Source organism: Diaporthe citri (assembly GCF_014595645.1).
Source record: "Diaporthe citri strain NFHF-8-4 chromosome Unknown scaffold_17, whole genome shotgun sequence".
In the NCBI taxonomy this organism is placed as follows: domain Eukaryota; kingdom Fungi; phylum Ascomycota; class Sordariomycetes; order Diaporthales; family Diaporthaceae; genus Diaporthe; species Diaporthe citri.
In genome coordinates this window covers 476,539-492,943 of record NW_025064862.1, presented here as the reverse complement: position 1 = coordinate 492,943, position 16,405 = coordinate 476,539, and the positions used below count along the sequence as shown (strand labels likewise).

General features: G+C 53.1%; 6 protein-coding genes across 6 annotated transcripts; 4 read left to right on the top strand and 2 right to left on the bottom strand.

The window, feature by feature from the left end:
- On the top strand, nucleotides 1-822 carry INS49_005461 (uncharacterized protein; the record flags this gene model as incomplete). Its single annotated transcript, XM_043166241.1, has 1 exon — nucleotides 1-822. The coding sequence occupies one exon, from the start codon at nucleotides 1-3 to the stop codon at nucleotides 820-822; it is 822 nt and encodes a 273-aa protein (XP_043017273.1).
- Nucleotides 823-2,496: 1,674 nt separating this feature from the next.
- On the top strand, nucleotides 2,497-3,567 carry INS49_005460 (uncharacterized protein; the record flags this gene model as incomplete). The annotated part of the gene is made up of 1 exon (XM_043166240.1): nucleotides 2,497-3,567. The coding sequence occupies one exon, from the start codon at nucleotides 2,497-2,499 to the stop codon at nucleotides 3,565-3,567; it is 1,071 nt and encodes a 356-aa protein (XP_043017272.1).
- A 223-nt stretch (nucleotides 3,568-3,790) lies between these two features.
- INS49_005459 (uncharacterized protein) lies at nucleotides 3,791-5,924 on the bottom strand (the record flags this gene model as incomplete). The annotated part of the gene is made up of 3 exons (XM_043166239.1): nucleotides 3,791-4,138; nucleotides 4,200-5,280; nucleotides 5,743-5,924. 3 exons carry the CDS (start codon nucleotides 5,922-5,924, stop codon nucleotides 3,791-3,793), a joined length of 1,611 nt encoding a protein of 536 aa, XP_043017271.1.
- Nucleotides 5,925-7,108: 1,184 nt separating this feature from the next.
- Nucleotides 7,109-9,016, top strand: INS49_005458 (uncharacterized protein; the record flags this gene model as incomplete). The annotated part of the gene is made up of 6 exons (XM_043166238.1): nucleotides 7,109-7,266; nucleotides 7,402-7,538; nucleotides 7,607-7,753; nucleotides 7,808-8,353; nucleotides 8,404-8,860; nucleotides 8,914-9,016. The coding sequence occupies 6 exons, from the start codon at nucleotides 7,109-7,111 to the stop codon at nucleotides 9,014-9,016; spliced, it is 1,548 nt and encodes a 515-aa protein (XP_043017270.1).
- A 461-nt stretch (nucleotides 9,017-9,477) lies between these two features.
- Nucleotides 9,478-10,611, bottom strand: INS49_005457 (uncharacterized protein; the record flags this gene model as incomplete). Its single annotated transcript, XM_043166237.1, has 1 exon — nucleotides 9,478-10,611. One exon carries the CDS (start codon nucleotides 10,609-10,611, stop codon nucleotides 9,478-9,480), a length of 1,134 nt encoding a protein of 377 aa, XP_043017269.1.
- A 2,656-nt stretch (nucleotides 10,612-13,267) lies between these two features.
- On the top strand, nucleotides 13,268-16,326 carry INS49_005456 (uncharacterized protein; the record flags this gene model as incomplete). The annotated part of the gene is made up of 7 exons (XM_043166236.1): nucleotides 13,268-13,330; nucleotides 13,380-13,530; nucleotides 13,586-13,645; nucleotides 13,711-14,332; nucleotides 14,400-14,781; nucleotides 15,589-16,099; nucleotides 16,163-16,326. 7 exons carry the CDS (start codon nucleotides 13,268-13,270, stop codon nucleotides 16,324-16,326), a joined length of 1,953 nt encoding a protein of 650 aa, XP_043017268.1.
- Nucleotides 16,327-16,405: the final 79 nt, after the last annotated feature.

Here is a 16,405-nt window from a genome sequence, read left to right as displayed (position 1 = left end):
ATGGATCCGAACTTCGCGCGACGGATTGATGACATCGAGGATCGAGGACTTCCAGGGGACCACGACCAAACCTTGGAAGATGATGTCCATCAATTGTGGCGGGACGCTCCCGACTGGTACGCTCTCACGGAGCTCAACCGGCGATACCTCGAAGGCAGCCTCCCTCTCTGTCCAAGCTATAGATTTCCAGTTGAGCCGGAGACCGAGAACTTTGAAAACCTTCTTGCGCTTCACGACTACGGAATCATCTCCACAAACTCATGCCCGGGAACAGGGCTCGGGGACACAGAGCTACGACAACGTTCCTTCTTGTTCTTCAACATTCCAACCCGTGGTCTGGTGACAACTTCGCCTGACGCATTGCCCAACTTCGTCCGGGACCTGGGAGAGGCTTCGGAGGTATATGCTCACATACGATTCCAATACCTCAATGCACCGCACGGAATTGAACGGGACCCAGACATCAGTCGCCTGATGGTAAGCGGAAGCTACAATACTCTTCCAAAAATCGATGGTGATGATTGGGAGTCGGAGGGGTGGACTTATGACACGGACGAACGAGGTCACGTCTGCGGCTTCACTTTCGAACAATCAAAGTATCTCGATGATCTCGACGGAGATCATACTGGGGACCTGAGGATCCCGACGGGTGGCTCAAGCTTCGGAGATGATGAGAGCCCGATCCAAGCCAGCCACATGGCCGATCCTCTACAAATCTCCGTATTGGCCCGGGGCTCGGACTGGGACTTCACAGGGATCGGGAAGTTGATCAAGGGTCTCTTAGATGATTCAGGAATCTTGTCCGCATACCGTCGTCCATGAAGTAACAAACCAGCCCCGTCCACAACGGCAAAACGAAGAGCCAAAAACAAGATATGCAAACACGGTAACACTTCAGCAGCATCAAGGGCTTCTGTTGTGTTACTTAGGGTTAACGCTAGGCAGGAGGGTCCCAGTGCTGAAAAGTGTGAGTCCCATACACCATATACCGACAAAGGCGATAAGGCAATAACTAAAGCTAACTCTGAGAGGCCACCACGTCTCTTTTAAGAGAACTTTTTGGGTGCGATTTGTTTTTGGAACGAGGTAGTTTTGGAATGACCGAATTTTGGAATGAAGAAATTTTGGAGGGAGGTAATTCTGGAGCGAGGAGTTTTGGAGCGAGGAGTTTTTGGGAGTTTTGGAAAGAGGTAGTTTTGGAATCAGCTATTTTTGGAATGCAAACCTCGTGTATACTACACATTGACCCGTAACTGAATGCTATGTACACTGCTGAGGTTGTCCATTGCGTTGAAGGTGTGCGGTCCCATTGGCGAGCTGATTCTGGTCCGTGACGCACGCCTTGTCTTCTTGTATTCCATTCTGGCGGCCTAGTCGCCGTCTAACGCGGCCGACTGCTCGTCGTCCTGCACCTGCTGGTCAAGGAGTTATTGGCGTTGGTCTCTGACAATGCGACGTGGATTTGGTTGGCCTCGGCCGAGAATCGCCTACGACTGTCCTCATCGGTACCGTGTAGGACGAGACTTGCGCTCCGGGCTCACCGGTGGCCTGTTTATCAACGTGGCTGCCCAGGGCCATATCTTCTAGAACTACATCCTTCTGGCTAGTACCAGCTTCAACTCCTAAGACGAGACCGCGCCGAAGAAGTCCTACAAGGGCCTCCTGTGGCCATACATATGTGTGCCACACGTGACCGTCTGGAATTGTTACGGCTTGTGGCGCACCTTGCCCGGGCCGGAATGAGGTCGGTGAGGACAGTGTCGGAGAGACTCTAGGCTGGAGAAGGTGTTCGTCAAGTGCTAATACCTGGCGGGTGGAGCCGAGCCTGCAACCCTTCATATACTACCTAGATAGTTAGTATGTGAGTACAGATGTAGTCTCTTTTGCTTGTTTGCTGCGCCTACCAAGACTGGAGGCTACCTCGCATCCAACACACCGTACTCGTGTCCGTATGGCTCCTTGTACCCTACACGGGCACTACAATACTTGCTAGGTACCGAAAAAAGGAAGCAAGCTCCACACGCAGACGGCAGTGCGCTTGCATTTTCTGAGGTAAAGACATTCGGATGAACCCCTGGAGTATCATTCGGGCCAAATTGTGGGGGACATGGATCCGAGAGGAGAGGCTTGGGTGGAGCCGAGAATGATTCCGGCATTACGGCAATGTCCAGAATTGTACAATGAAATCCATTTTGATTGACTGTAATGCGCTCCTGTGTCGAATATTGTGTTGTCGATCCAATCAGTATAGAGTCACAGTGTTACGTATCAGATGATGAGCGGTACGCGCGGCCTGGTAGGGACAATGATCTATAGATATGTAAAGTGTGGCCGTTGCCATACGACACTCTCGTCTTTGAGAGACGATACGCATGATCCTCAACCTGGCACCAAACCTTCGCTTTATTCCTACCTAGTGTTTGTTTCACGATACATATTGCGGAACTGTCCCAATGGCTACGCCTGTCCATGGGCGTTGCAGTAATCGCGTCCGCGATGGGTGCAGCAGCCCAACAGGTCCCTGCGGCGGCCGCGTTGATCAGCAGAAATGCCGAGGCGTCAAACACGACAGACTGCTCTCGGGAATGCATGACGGACATCATTGTTACCCAGATCCTCGACTCAGCGGTGGCTCACAATCCGTCGACCTTGCCACTGGCATCAACGTACAAAGCGACCGAGAACTCGCATCCGGCAGCCCTTGCCATGATGACTTTATGGCACACGGTCACCAAGGCAGGCACTCCCGACCTGCTCGCAATTGACACTACAAACGGCACTGCGTACTTCGTCCTGGACGTCAGCGAGGGAAACGACGCAATGCCACCAGTCCTTCGGGGCCGGATCGCGGTGGTCGACCAGCAGATCACAGAGCTTGAGCTGTTCATCAACCGCTATCGCGGCGACCACGGCTTCTCCTACTCGGCCTCAGAGCTCCCTGCGAACTATGCAGAGTTGATGTCCCCGCCAGCCAACCGGACCAAAGCGAGTCGAGAAACGCTGTGGAAGCTAAGCGAGGCCCTCTTCGCCGAGTCCAGCGACTTCACAGTCGCCATCAGTGACGACTGCCAGTTCACCGAGATAGGCTGGAAGGTCGTCGATGCTGGGACCTACAACAACGGCTCAACCGACCCCCTCGGCTGTGCCTGGCCCGACGATCATCCCACCGATGACAACACACGAGTGGCCCTTGTTTTTCACGAGGAGTTGGGCTTCGTTGTTACCAGTGGGGTGATCCCGGGCACTGTCTACCCATACGGCGGGAACGTCTCTGCCTTCATCCCGAACAAGATGACCTCAGCTCAGCAGGCGCAGGTGGATTACATCGAGTACATGCAAGCCAGTGATCCTTCTGTGCCGCTTGTGGCTCCCTTTGGAGGCACTGGCGACACCCTCGAGGTGCTTCAATACTACAACGAAGAGCTCACAGCTATGCAGATCAAAGTCTATGTGAGCGGTCCCAACATGACATCGCCCTGGTTGTGGTCGACGCGGAGATGCGGCTTTATAATCGAGCTTGCGACTGCTGGCTTCGATGCTGATTTCTGGGCTCGTGTCTTGGGATGACCATCTTGCCGAGGAATTTTAGGCTGAGCTCGTCGCATTGGGAAGTTTATCTCTTTCGTTCTTTGGATGTATTGGTGATAGCCCATGGCATCCACAGTCTTCAGTTACTAAATTGCTATATCGATAGCGTCAATTGATATTTAATGCTTGAACGGGAATAAACTATGAAAGCGACCAGGAAAAAAGCTATGTGACGCGCTATTTTCTTTTACCGCGATTTTATCTATAAGCTGTAAGGGGTTTCCTTCCTGATGATATAAATCTCTCCCACGAGAACTGTGCAGCCGACGGTCATGGCGATGGCAATGATCGGCACGTTAACGCGAGCAAACTCCATCCTGCGGATATGAATGTGCTTCCTTTGGAGAATATCCCGCCACAGCAGGCCTGCCAACGATGCGCTAAAAGCAGTGCTGAAGGCGCCGTAGTTGACGCCGAGCGCCATGCTGTAAACAGTCGCCCAAAATGTCCGATCGCTGATATGGTTGCTATTCGGCTCCAGGTGTATCCTTTGCCAGGCTTGAATAACCCGTGATAGAAGGATCGTTGTACCGATATTGGTTCCTGCGAACTAAGAAGTCGCCAACGTAAGCTCACGTGGAATACGGCTGAACAATCTCAGGGACACTCACATTGCAGAGGATCACGGAAAGAAAGCCCATGCCGCCGACAGCTCCGATGGTTCCTGTCTTTTCCACCCAATGGTCCCATCCATGCGCAAACACGGAAACCCAACCTTTGGTAACCAGCGCTTGGACCAGGACAAACATGGAAAAGGCGAACGGGACAAGCGCGAAGGGCAGATGTGATATTACAGCCATGACGGTTGGGAAAGTCTCCTGCGACCATCGATACCCATCTTTGTAGAGGGATACAAGAGTCACCGGGTCGTGCTCCATTGCGGTCTGTACTGTGCTCTCCACTGGCTCGCTTGGTTGCTTCTCGTTGGTGGGTGTGTTCAGACTCGAAGTCAGGATGCCTTGTGCCGAAACCGTGGACCCATCCGCACAAAGAGGACTTTCTCTTTTATCGAAAATAGTCAGCCCATCGCTCGAGGACCGGGTGTTATCAGCTGCCATTCCCTCCCCAGTTGACCCGGACAGCTCCAAGGGTGAACTTGACTCGGGCGCCGGGCTGATGCTCGCGTCACCTGCCGGACCAGCAGGTGTGAGCGTGAGTAGAGGAGGTGATCCTCCCCCGGGAACAACGGGTGAGGCGTTTTGTTCTGGCTTCGCATCAGCATCGGCGTCCTCGACTTTAGTCTCAGGCCAAGCTCTAGGTTGTTTAGAGGAGCTCCGCGTTATCAAAAGCATCTCTGTGCCGCCCTCGTTGGACACCTGTCTTCCCTCACCCTGCTCTCTGTTCCTCTTCTCTCTCGACAATCTGTCCAAACGAACCCGTTCAACCTCTTCTCGGCCTCTGCGAGAGATTTCTCGCGTTTCCTCACGATGGAGCCACCCGAATGCAATATCCCAACACAGCATAACGAAGGCAGCCGGCAGTGTCACCCAAAAGACCTGAAATTGCTCATCATTCTTCGTCTTGACACTGGCAGCGTTGACAGCCACAATGGTGACAAGAGTTACTGACATAATGATGGCACCGAACGCTGCGCCTCCTTTGTCCAGGAAGGGATTCATGATCTCGACAAGAGAGAGAAGCTGACCCTGGTCGTCGTTTCCGTGGGTCTTCTCCTCCTCGTCTGCGATCCCTCTGGCGTTGGGAATGTTTGGATTGACAGCAGGTTTTAGCCTAGCCTCTGATGGGAGCTCGCGCATTTTGATAGAGACTGGAATGAGACCCGCGTTGGCAAAGACGATATAGAGTAGAAAGGGGAATAAGATAATTGCCGTAACAACAACTGGAACCACCATATTAGCGGTGTAGTCAATGAATTTAATATTAAAAGCCCCAGCGAGGACGAGGTTGGTCGGGTTGGATGAAACGAGGACTGCCGAGGCAATATTGGCTATCGAAAATTGAGTGAAGATCCAGGCCCTGGGATGTTTAATATTATTTGATACTCGGGTCATATAGGCCAAAAACGCAGTACCGGATAGAATAATCGGATCGTTGCCGATGAGAACGCCTAAGCCGAAAAAGAAGGCGTACAAATAAAAGAACAGTCTATGGCCAACTTTGCCTCCCCATTGCAGGACTTTTAGGGCTAGGTACCTGATAAGACCAGACGCGTCGATTGAGATTGCGATGTAAGCCAAGGTGATGAAGAAGATCATGATGTCGATAGGGAAAATGCCATTGTCTCCAAGAGTGCCGGCCTTGACTTCGTCTCTTCCAATGGCCAAAATCGCGAGTAGGAAGAGATCTGCGATAAGCGGTGCCGTAATAGAATTCATGTGGAATCTCTTGCGCACGAATCTGCTAGCCTCGCCGTCGTATTTTCCTCGGTGCGAGCACCTTGTCCTCGTTGGTATCACACGTATAGCACTGAGCCAATTCTGAACCCCATACCAAAGTCGGGCGGGGACGTAGAATGGGATATGAAATGGAAGCAAGACGGCAATATCTATGTCCCGCTGTTAGTCGTGATATGACAACCCGGTCACCCAGCATAAGAATTATAGACGGGAATTGAGTGTGCTTACTGGCAAGGAAAAAGACGATGAGTGTGACGATAGATCGCCACTCTTTGATCTGGTCAGTCTCAAGACTGACGTCGGAGAGATCCATCCTAGCCATAGGATTGTGTCGCAGGTTCCACCAGGACAGAATGACACATTAAGTCTGTTCGTTCTAATAACACAGCCAGCTCGAAATAAGGCTGGATTGGTGTCTGCCGCGCTTCATGGTGTTGAGTTCTGAAAAAGTCGTGGTCCAGGCTCTGGGATCAAGAAGCGGTGGGGGACAAGCCACACGGTAAGAATATTGCTTGGCAAGTGTGTGAGAAAAGAAGCAGGTGCCCGATCAGGTCAGCCCTAGGTGACCTTATGTTCTCTCCTATTGGGCACTGCCAAAAAGCCCCGCCTTTCATACGTGGTACGACAGGCTGCAGAGTGCTTTTACGCGTTTCGGAGCCAATTGCCTTATTCCACTGCCAAGTCCATGCTCATCTTTGCTCCTCTCAGCCGGTGCCCAAGGGCTGCTGTTAAGGGCACTTGCATCATCGGTATGCTGATATGCTGCGCGGCCTCCGGAAATGTCAGCATCTGCTTGTGAAATGTCTCTGTTTGCCCCGGTGGCTGCTTTATTTGCCTCAATATGGACACGTTTGAGCCGCACGTATCACGCGAGCGCCTTCCCGGGTCAGCCCGAGGCAGCCCTGGTTCTATGCATTTTCCTGTTCCTAGAGGTTTGGGATGGGATGCTCGGGAACCTTCTCCATTTCTCTCCTGGGAACAAGAGGGACGAGGATGAGTCTACGCTTCCATCACGACGTCTACATTGCCGCTCGATCACTGGTCTTTTGGGCCCATCTTTGCTCCCAAGCGGCAATCGAAAAGTGCGAAGTGTGCCGCAGATAAGATTATTCTCATTTTTCGAACCAGGCAGCTTGTAGCGGCTCCGGTTCGGTTCGGCATCTATGGCACCCGTCTCACCGATCGCGCTGCTCTACACCCTCCTCAGGCGGGATGATGACACTGGTGTAGCATCTTCTTGCGACGACATCACCGGCCCCTGCATTGAAGTCGTCTGCGCCTGGCCGCTGTCAGGTCAATACGGTTTCGGCCAGCGGGTCTTGTAAGTGACGCTTCTCCACTGATAGCCACCAATCGGCAGTTCGACCGAGTAAGGAACTTGGCAAATGCTTGTACCAACCTCGATCGCAGGACTAAACTTTCCTAGCGCAAAGACTAACACAGTATGAGACGGTAGATACTACATCCTTGTCGTCGTCTGTGTGGTAGCCCGAAAAGAGGAATGGACTCGCGCTGTCTGTCAAGCCGCCGCACTGCTTGTGCCCGCCGTTGCAGCAATCCACGGTATCGTCTTGGCATCGTTCCATGTTGACGGTGGGTGAGAGAAGAGACAAGACTCCCGCCACTGATCAAGCTCCCCAGCTAACTGGCCGACGATCTAGGTGCCACAGATATGGATATCTATGGAGCCTTGCAGTTCTGCTCAATTGGCATCCTGGCAGCTCCCGTCACCGTAAAATTATCATCGACCTTCTTCTATGACCCAGGACGGAACATCATCTTCCTGTGGACTGGGCTCATTCTGTCAGGTGAGATCAGGCTCCCTCAATAGCGAATAACGTGCGCCCACTGACTAGAGTCAGGTCTGTTGAGCTTGGCCGTCGAGTTCTACCGGTCCGATACCCATCCATGCCAGACCGGCGGAACGAGTCCAGTGCCTAGTCTTGGAAGATTCCCTTATGGAGACGGAGACATATGCGGCTTGGTTTGCTCTGAAGCGAGCGGCCCGTTTTCCAAGCTGAGGCAGGGACCGACAAGCGAGATATACGTTGTTCCCAAACCAGTGACGCTCCCTTTCGGCATGGCCATGTTTCTGGCTGCGGCCGAGTGTGTGCCCGCCATTCTGTCCTTGGTTTCGATGTGGAACAAGATATTGGAAATCAACTGGAAGGCACGTCGAGGGCGTGGTGGTCCAGTGAAGGAGCAGGCAGAGGATCAAGGCGTCATCCCCGGGACAAACGGTGCTACTATGAAGGGCATGAAGGACGTTAATCAGGCCATCAGGTCTCTGTTGAGTGCAGTCGAGGTGCCTGTATTGGGAGGTGCCTGGATAGCTGTCCTTGTCATCGGGGAGATCAACTTTTGGAGCCCCCAGGTTAGATACCACACTGAGCCAATTAGCAGCATCGGTAAGTAGCCCCTATCTTTCCTAATTATGTACCTAGGCTTACTCCTACAGGCCAATGGGGAACAATTCTTGCGACCGGGATGGCCGGCATCGGTTCGCTCTACGTGTGGCTGGCAGGCGGTAACGAGGAGCTCGCTAATACTACTACCACGAGCCACTTTAGTTGTCCACACTGCCACGGCCGTGGGCAGCCTGACAGAATGTTCGACCAAGGAGAAAGCCCGCGAGACAGCATAGCCCATCATGAACATCACGAGAACCGTACTGGGTCAGAAGCCGGACTTTCTACGGCAGATTCCACAGGGGAGTGGGAGGCTCGGCGAAAGATTGCCAATGCTCTAGGGAAGATCGGCAACTATTTCGGCAACCCAGCAAAAGACCCCTTTGGGGCTGGTGATTTCAGGACGGGGGCCTGGCCTCGAATCCCAGGAGAGGCCCAGCGCAATGACCGAATGGCCGAGCACGACGATCGCTACAGCATTATGGAAGGACCGAGTAGTCCGCGGGAGTCTCAGGACGGCGGCCCCAGCAGTGATAGTGTTTCGGTCGCACCAACGCCAGCGTCGCCGACATCACCAACATCACTTCCATCCCAAACGAGGGGCTCAAGGCCACATACAAACTCGTTTCCATCACGGATGTCTTCTCGCCATTCGTCATTTGACCAGCCGAGGCCAGCTGGGGCCCCTCACGATCCAGGACTTCGCCCTACAGAGCGACGCGCAACGTTAGAAGTCCCGCCGTCGGCTTACCATCGATGAAGATAAACACCATTAGAAGTAGAAGTGGGTTGATTAATTAGACAGATGGTTAACCTGCAGCTAAATGAGAGGTCATTTCATGCAATGGGAGCATTGATTCATCATCTGCCAGGTCAAATCCACCAAGACTGAAGCGAAACAGCGTTGTCACTTTCATAAACTTCATTTCATCATCATTGCAAATCGACACGACGCTTTTTACCCTCACAACAAGGCGTCTTCCTACTTCGCCGATCAAGCCAACCAATTGATCGACAAGCGTCACTGTAGTACCTGAGTCTACCTCTCTCAATGATCGACAAAGCAATTTTCGATGGTAGGTCAGCCTGAGAGGCCAAGAACATGACCATACCTAAGCGCCGTATTACAGACAAAGGGCATTGGGATCAAGACCAGAAACCTCTTGCAAGTCGAAAAAGTCGATGCCGTCCAGCCAGACACTAGCAGCCGCGGCCAGCGCGTCTGCCTCGTGCTCATCGCTGTTCGCAGGCGCATGCCCCATATGATCATCATCGCCGGGAGAATTCAAGACCGCAGACGCCGTCCGCCTGAGCGCACGGTGGACCGTGTCGGCCGTCGGCCAATGCTGGCTCAACGACTTGAGCAGCCCCAAGATGAGTATCACGCGAGCGCGGTGCTGCTTCAGACAGACGTCGGAGCCTCGCAGATGAGTCGTGCAGACCGCAAGTTGCACCAGGGCACCGAGGGCCAGGGGATAGACGTAGAACGGGCTGTGTATCGAAGCGGGTGACCTGAGCGCAGCGAGCATCGTTAGGTGCTTCGATGCCTCCACGGCCTTGACCGAATGCACATTTTCGCGGTTGCAGGGGCAGAAAGCTTTCATGCCCTGGCCGTCAGGAATATTAGGGGCATTGAGTGTCGGAGAGCGAAGCGCTCCTCTGGGGAAATGGAGCAACATCGTTGCATAGCTTATCATGACGTGTGCCTGGAACATGATGATGTCGAATCCGCCGTACGTGTTGATGATCTCTGCCTCGGCCTTTGCAGGGGGCAGATGTAGTGACCACGAGGCCAGGGCATTGTCTACCATCTGCACCTCGTCCCGATGGACACCCTGAGGTCCGGTGATGGACAGGACTTGCCCGAGGATGTGAGCAGCCTTAATTCTATAAGAGAAGGAGGAGAAGACAGTATCTGTGTCGGCGAGGATCTGGTCCTCAAAGTCGGCCCACGATGGTGGACAGGGCGGGATGGTTGCTTGCTCGTAAGCATCCTCGTCACTGGGAAGGAGGACGTCCGCTTGTGTGCTTGTTGTCTCGAGGGTCAGTTTCCGTTGAAGTGCCGCCGCGTAGCTTTCAGTGATGAATAGCTCGTGCCAGGTCCTGCGGAGACTTTCTTGCACCATCGCACAACTTTTGCCATATGTAACGGCGAAGTCACGCTTGTGCATGCCCAAGCGGACCGCAGCCGCGATTGCTTGACTTAGGGTCTTGGCGCCTGTTTGGACGTCGTCTCGTGCAAACTGAGTGATTGCCATGAGGAGACAGGCCTGGACCAGGTCTACTGAGTCTGACCCTGCAGTTGCGATTTGGTCGGCTGCCCTAGCCCATAAAGTGGTACGGTAATGTTCAGGGACAGCCGATGAGAAGTGACTCCCTATTGCTTCCACTACCGCTCTCAAACAAGGAGCGTACTTGGAATCCCCATACATCCTCCGGGGCAGGAGGATGGGGTGTGCCAAGTGGAAGTTTACATAGAACAAATTGACCAATCGGCCGTCATCCGTCAGACTTTGCAGAGACTCTGGTGATGCTGGGACTGGATTTGCGGCAGATCCGCCCGGTACAACTCGGCGGTGGGCGTCGGCAGGGTCCGTATGCGTCGACTCACTGCCGACGGGGTTGGCTGGATTGGATGGTACAGAATGGGCCTGATAGGGCACAGGATCGAGGTCTAGCACCGCGATGTTGGACGGATCCACCGGGTCGCCGTTGGACAGGCTGGCTGCGCGCTGAGGGCCTCCTCTGACCTGCCTGATGGCCCGCTTCCGCCCCCGACGTGAAGGGGTGAAGTGGCAGCCGGCATTACTCGCGGTGCAGCGGCCGCAGACAGGTCTGACCCCGTCGCACTTGAGATGTCTGTCGCGGCACTCTAAGCATGCCACGGGAGCCGGGCGACTGCTCGATTTGTTATCGTCATTTCCGCTGTTCAAGTTGCTGCTGAGACCGGCCTGCGGGCGAGGCAGCGAAGCGCTCGTGCCGTCCGACAGCGACATGGCGCGAGTCGTCTCGGAAGACGACCAGCTAGGCCCGAGGCAGTCTGGGCAAATTCCAGCCCGGAAAGTCGGACGGATGCGGACCTTGCGGCTGGATGGCAGGCAACTTCAAGTTGGCGACCTTCAGGCAACCCCGGTTGCTCCGTCTGAGTCGGCGTTTTGTGAAGATGGCCGGACCGTAACATGCAAAGCTTGCGGGGCCAAGCACCCGGGCACGTGACCGTAGTGACATTTCTTAGACCAGGACGAAAGGCGTCGGCAACTATGACCACGCGCAGACTACGCATATTGCCGTATCGTCATTATTTCTGTCATCATGATCACTTTCCTACACCTTGGGCCCATCTTGCGTCCCGTCAGCTTGCGTCCTGCTGCAAGCTGCACAGTCCCAGTTGTGAGTCCTTCGAGCGTACGCCATGCTTAGACGACGATACCCATGTAACTGCAACCCATTGACTCGACCAGGAACTACTACGATGATCACAATCTGCTGAGGAAGTAATCCTTAAATTCGCGAGTTCGAGTGCAATTGATCTTGAAAAATTATGAAATCAAGTTCATCCGAGTTGAGGAATGGTTGTATAAACATGCAGACGTGATGGGTCCAACCGGGGTTCAACTGCGGCAACTTTCGCTGTCCTACTTCAGCTCCGGAACTGTCTTGGCCTGTCCTTATGAGCATGCATTCACTCCATCCAAGTCGCCTTTTGACTTTCGACGAAGATTCCATATCCCTCTCAAACGCAATATCCTCCGAATAAGCCTATGTCGCTGCACGGTGCCCGCCGGCTCCGCCCAGACCACTTCCCCGAGGCCCCACTTAAAGAAAACCCCGAGGTGTTAGCTCCTCTCATTTGCATGGATAGACCGCGGAACCGGTTCCCCGGTTCCGGGCTCCTGTCTGTATGAGCCTTCGTGCTCTCATGGTAGCTTCGGGGTCTCAGTGGCATTGCTAGAAGTAGTAGCATATTTAATACATCCGGAGATGGTCGCCAGTGTGCGAACCCGAAAACACATTTATATATTTGTGTGAAGGTGTAACAAGCGGGTCACTACTCGCCAGCGCCAGCGAGATCCGCGTGTGCCCGCAATGCTGGCTGATATTTACACCCTCCCTCTGAATACTGGCACTATTGCTATCTTAATTCCTCAGAAGCTAGTTGAGAGTTATCAGCTTTCATCTATAATCTTTTAAGAAGCTGAGCAGGAGACACTGCATGCTTGATCGCGGAACTTTTAACTATGAGCCCATATACATGTTGTGGCATTCCAATGCAAAGGGTCTGCAACCATATGTTGGCCCTTTTAATGCATATGGTAAGTTTGCAATATGTTAGTCCCGGATTACAGCGCCTCATCCATGCAATCTCGGGGCAACGGAGAGGTAGGTACTGCGCCGCACGTAGCGTCCCTTGTTGGTGCTCTGTTTGTTACCGCGCACAGTGCGGTGGATTTCGTGCAACTGCCAACTGGAAGCCTTGCGATGGTCATGTTGGCGGGTGGGGTCTGCTGCTAGGAGCCAACTTGCATGGCGCCTGCACCAGTGTTCAAACGACTTGGCTCTAGCCCCCCCCCCCATTTTTCCTCCTCCAAGGGCCCCATTGCATGTGCAGCTCAGCAGCACAGCGACTTCAAAGTGCGAATCATCGGATGACCTCCGGAAAGGCTCTCTCTCTTTCTGCTGTTTTCACAAATCGAGTAACGGCCGCGCCTCTTCCCAGGCAACTGAAGTCCAAGCAAGCAGGTTATTCAGCTGCTCTCCTTGCTCTCTCCTTGTTCTTCTCCTTTCTCTGAAGCAAATAACGATTGAAATTTCCCTCTCCTGCCACTGCCACTTGGAATCCACCTGTTGAGCGACATTCTTGGACTTGCTTCCCAAATCACCTAGACTTCGTTAACCCGACTTCTAATCTACGTGATGGGCACCATCGATGTCATCCTCCAAGGAGCCAAATACGCCGCATTGATCTTCATACCACATGTCAGTTCCCACTGAAATGATATTCTGATTATCGACTAATCCGCCGCAGTGTTTTCTTATCGCCAGTTATCGGGTGTTTTTCCATCCCTTGAGCAAGTATCCTGGGCCATTGGCTGCCAAGCTCTCCGATGCGTATGCCGGGTTCTATGCCACATTCATGCGCCTCCACTTGGCCACAACTCGGGACCTAGAGAACTTTGGTGAGTCTTGCGCACTGGGTTTGGCTTCCTATTCCTCGTACTGACGCTCCAACAGGCCCGGTGATACGGCACGGCCCCAATAAGCTCATCTTTAATTCGGCTGAGGCCCTCCAAGGTACGATCACGGCTCAGTCTGTGACCGCTTGAGCCACAAGTGTACATTCGTGCTAACCTGATTAGATCTTTACAACAATGAAAGAGTGACCAAATCATGGGTGTACCTGCTCACCCCCGCAGCTGAAAATCCCAGTATATTCAACACCCTTGACAGACGCCAACACAGCATAAAACGACGGCTCATTGGACAAGCCATTAATGATAAGGCGATGCGAGACTTCGAACCGACTATGATGGGGCAAATCGACGTGTTTATTGGAATCATTCGTGAAGCCAGTAAGACCTTTACTCCGGTCGATATGACTGACGGTCTGAAACGTCTCGGAGTGGATAGTATCGTAGGTCTCCTAGCATTTGGATTCCCTCTCAATTTGCAGACCGATCCGACGTACCGGTTCATGATCGAAGGGCTTAGTTTTGGCGGGTACCGCGTCCACTGCCATATGCAGTTCCCACTCATAAAGAGGCTCGGTATTCAATACCTGCTGTTTATCGCGGGATGGTTCCAGCGAGCGAAATACGGGCGGATGATGCACCGGATGATTCGTACTCGTCTCTCTGAGGATAAGCATGCTAGACACGACCTCTACTCTGTTCTTGCTGATCACCTCGATAACTCCACCGCCGATGGAATGACAACCAGCCAGCTTTGGTCTGAGGCCTTGTTCTTCTTTCCCGCAGGTCCGTACTCACTCGAGCCCCTTTAATGACCGCTACCATTCGCCCTGGTGCATTGCAACACTGACTCGAAGACAGGCGGGGAAACCACTTCTACCGCGCTGTCTGCACTGTTCCTTCTATCTGTCCAGGAACCCCGAGATATACGAGAAGCTCGCTAAAGAAGTCAGGAGCACATTCTCCAGCGACGTAGATATTCGCGGTGGTTCCAAGCTCGCTGGTTGTCGGTACCTCCGAGCTTGCATTGATGAGGCTCTTCGTATGTCGCCGCCAGTTCCTGGGACGCCATGGCGAGAGCTATACCTCAATGAGCGGGACCGTCCTTTGATAATCGACGGCCACGTCGTGCCCCCTGGTACTCAGGTCGGCGTATGCTTCTACTCCCTCCACCATAACGAGAAGTATTTTGCCGACCCCTTCACTTACCGCCCGGAGCGCTGGCTGGTCGACGACGAGGTACAGCTCCGTTAAATGAACTCGGCGTTTTGTGCGTTCTCCGTGGGGCCTAGGGGTTGCGCTGGCAAGGTTATGGGATATCTGGAGGCTAGCCTTGTAGTGGCTAAGACAATTTGGGCGTTTGACTTCAAGCCTGCGCCCGGTGGAAAGTCGGGGGGCGGCGCGCCTCACAAGAGAGAGGGGAGGAACGGGAGGATGAATTCCAGTTGTACGATATCTTCGCGTCCATGCATGTTGGACCCGAGTTACTGTTGACCCCAAGAGGTGGCGACTCGTAGCGTAAGGCTACTAACGCCTTTTGAGGAAGGAAAAGAATTACGATCCCTCGCTTGCGTCTTAAAGAACGTCAAACAAATGAATCAATCCGTTGAGATTATCCCCAACCACCGAACTCCGGTTGAGGAGCACATGTGCAGCTAAAGGTGTAGTATTATTAGGCCAACCGCAGTGACCACGGGAAATGGGCGCTCTATGGGAAATCATCAGTACATAGCATCTCGAATTTCAGAACAAAATGCGTGTGGTGAGCTGAAAAGATCGAATAATATCACGAGGTCTGAAGGAAATGCAGGTGCTTTGTGATTTGGACTTATACTCTAGATCCACTTGACGATAAAGCTGGAATGAAGCTAGCAAATTCCTTCGTAGTGCAATACTCGCGAGGGTTTTTATGCGAGAAGGTGGATTTAGAGAACCCAGCTCATATGAACGACCCGCGTCAGCACTATCTATCTTTTGTTCAGCCCTTTTTTTGCTCGGGTCTTAATACAGAACTTACGATCTTGGGCCAGTTAGGATGAACTTTAGTTAGCCGTCGAGGCTATCTCCGCCAGCACCAAAGTCTATGCGTACACGGTGAACATCACCAATTTGACCGCTGTAGACACTGCCCTCGATGCATTCGCCCGACATTGTGCGAGTCGCATGATCGATATTCTCGTTGCCAATGCAGGCTCACTGGGGCCCTTGAGCTCAATCCGGGATGCAAACCCCTTGGAGTGGTGGGATGGATTCGAGATCGATATCAAGGGCAACTTCAATCTCGTCCATGCTTTCCTCCAAAAGGCGAATGAAACATCGGCAATAATTCATCTGTCGTCGGGCGTCGTCCACGGCCCGTACTTTCCGAATGAGTCCAGCTACTGCGCTTCTAAGGCTGGTGCAGTCAAGCTTTTCGAGTACGTGCATCACGAAAATCCGGACATGTTTGTGCTGTGCTTGCAGCCCGGCCTCGTGGCAGAGACGGGAATGTCTCCAGGGTTTGAGAACATCGCAAAGGGTATACAAATGGACATGGCTAGTCTGCCATGGGATGATGGTAAGTCGAAACCGTTGCATGAGGCCATCCGATTCGCTTGCTGACTGGGTCTGTCTGCTTCAGTTGAGCTTCCTGGGGACTTCGTGGTCTGGGCCGTGAGCCCAGAAGCTCGTTTTCTCAATGGCCGGTTTGTGTGGGCGAATTGGGATGTCGACGAGCTGAAAGATGACAGGGATGCCATCTTAGCCAACCCTCAAAAGTTCACCCTGGGCTTGGTTGGGAGCTGAGGCTGATGCCAAGGTCGTGTGAACACATCCGCAATGACCACAATTAAAAGTCGAGATATATACGAAGGCACCCAGCTAG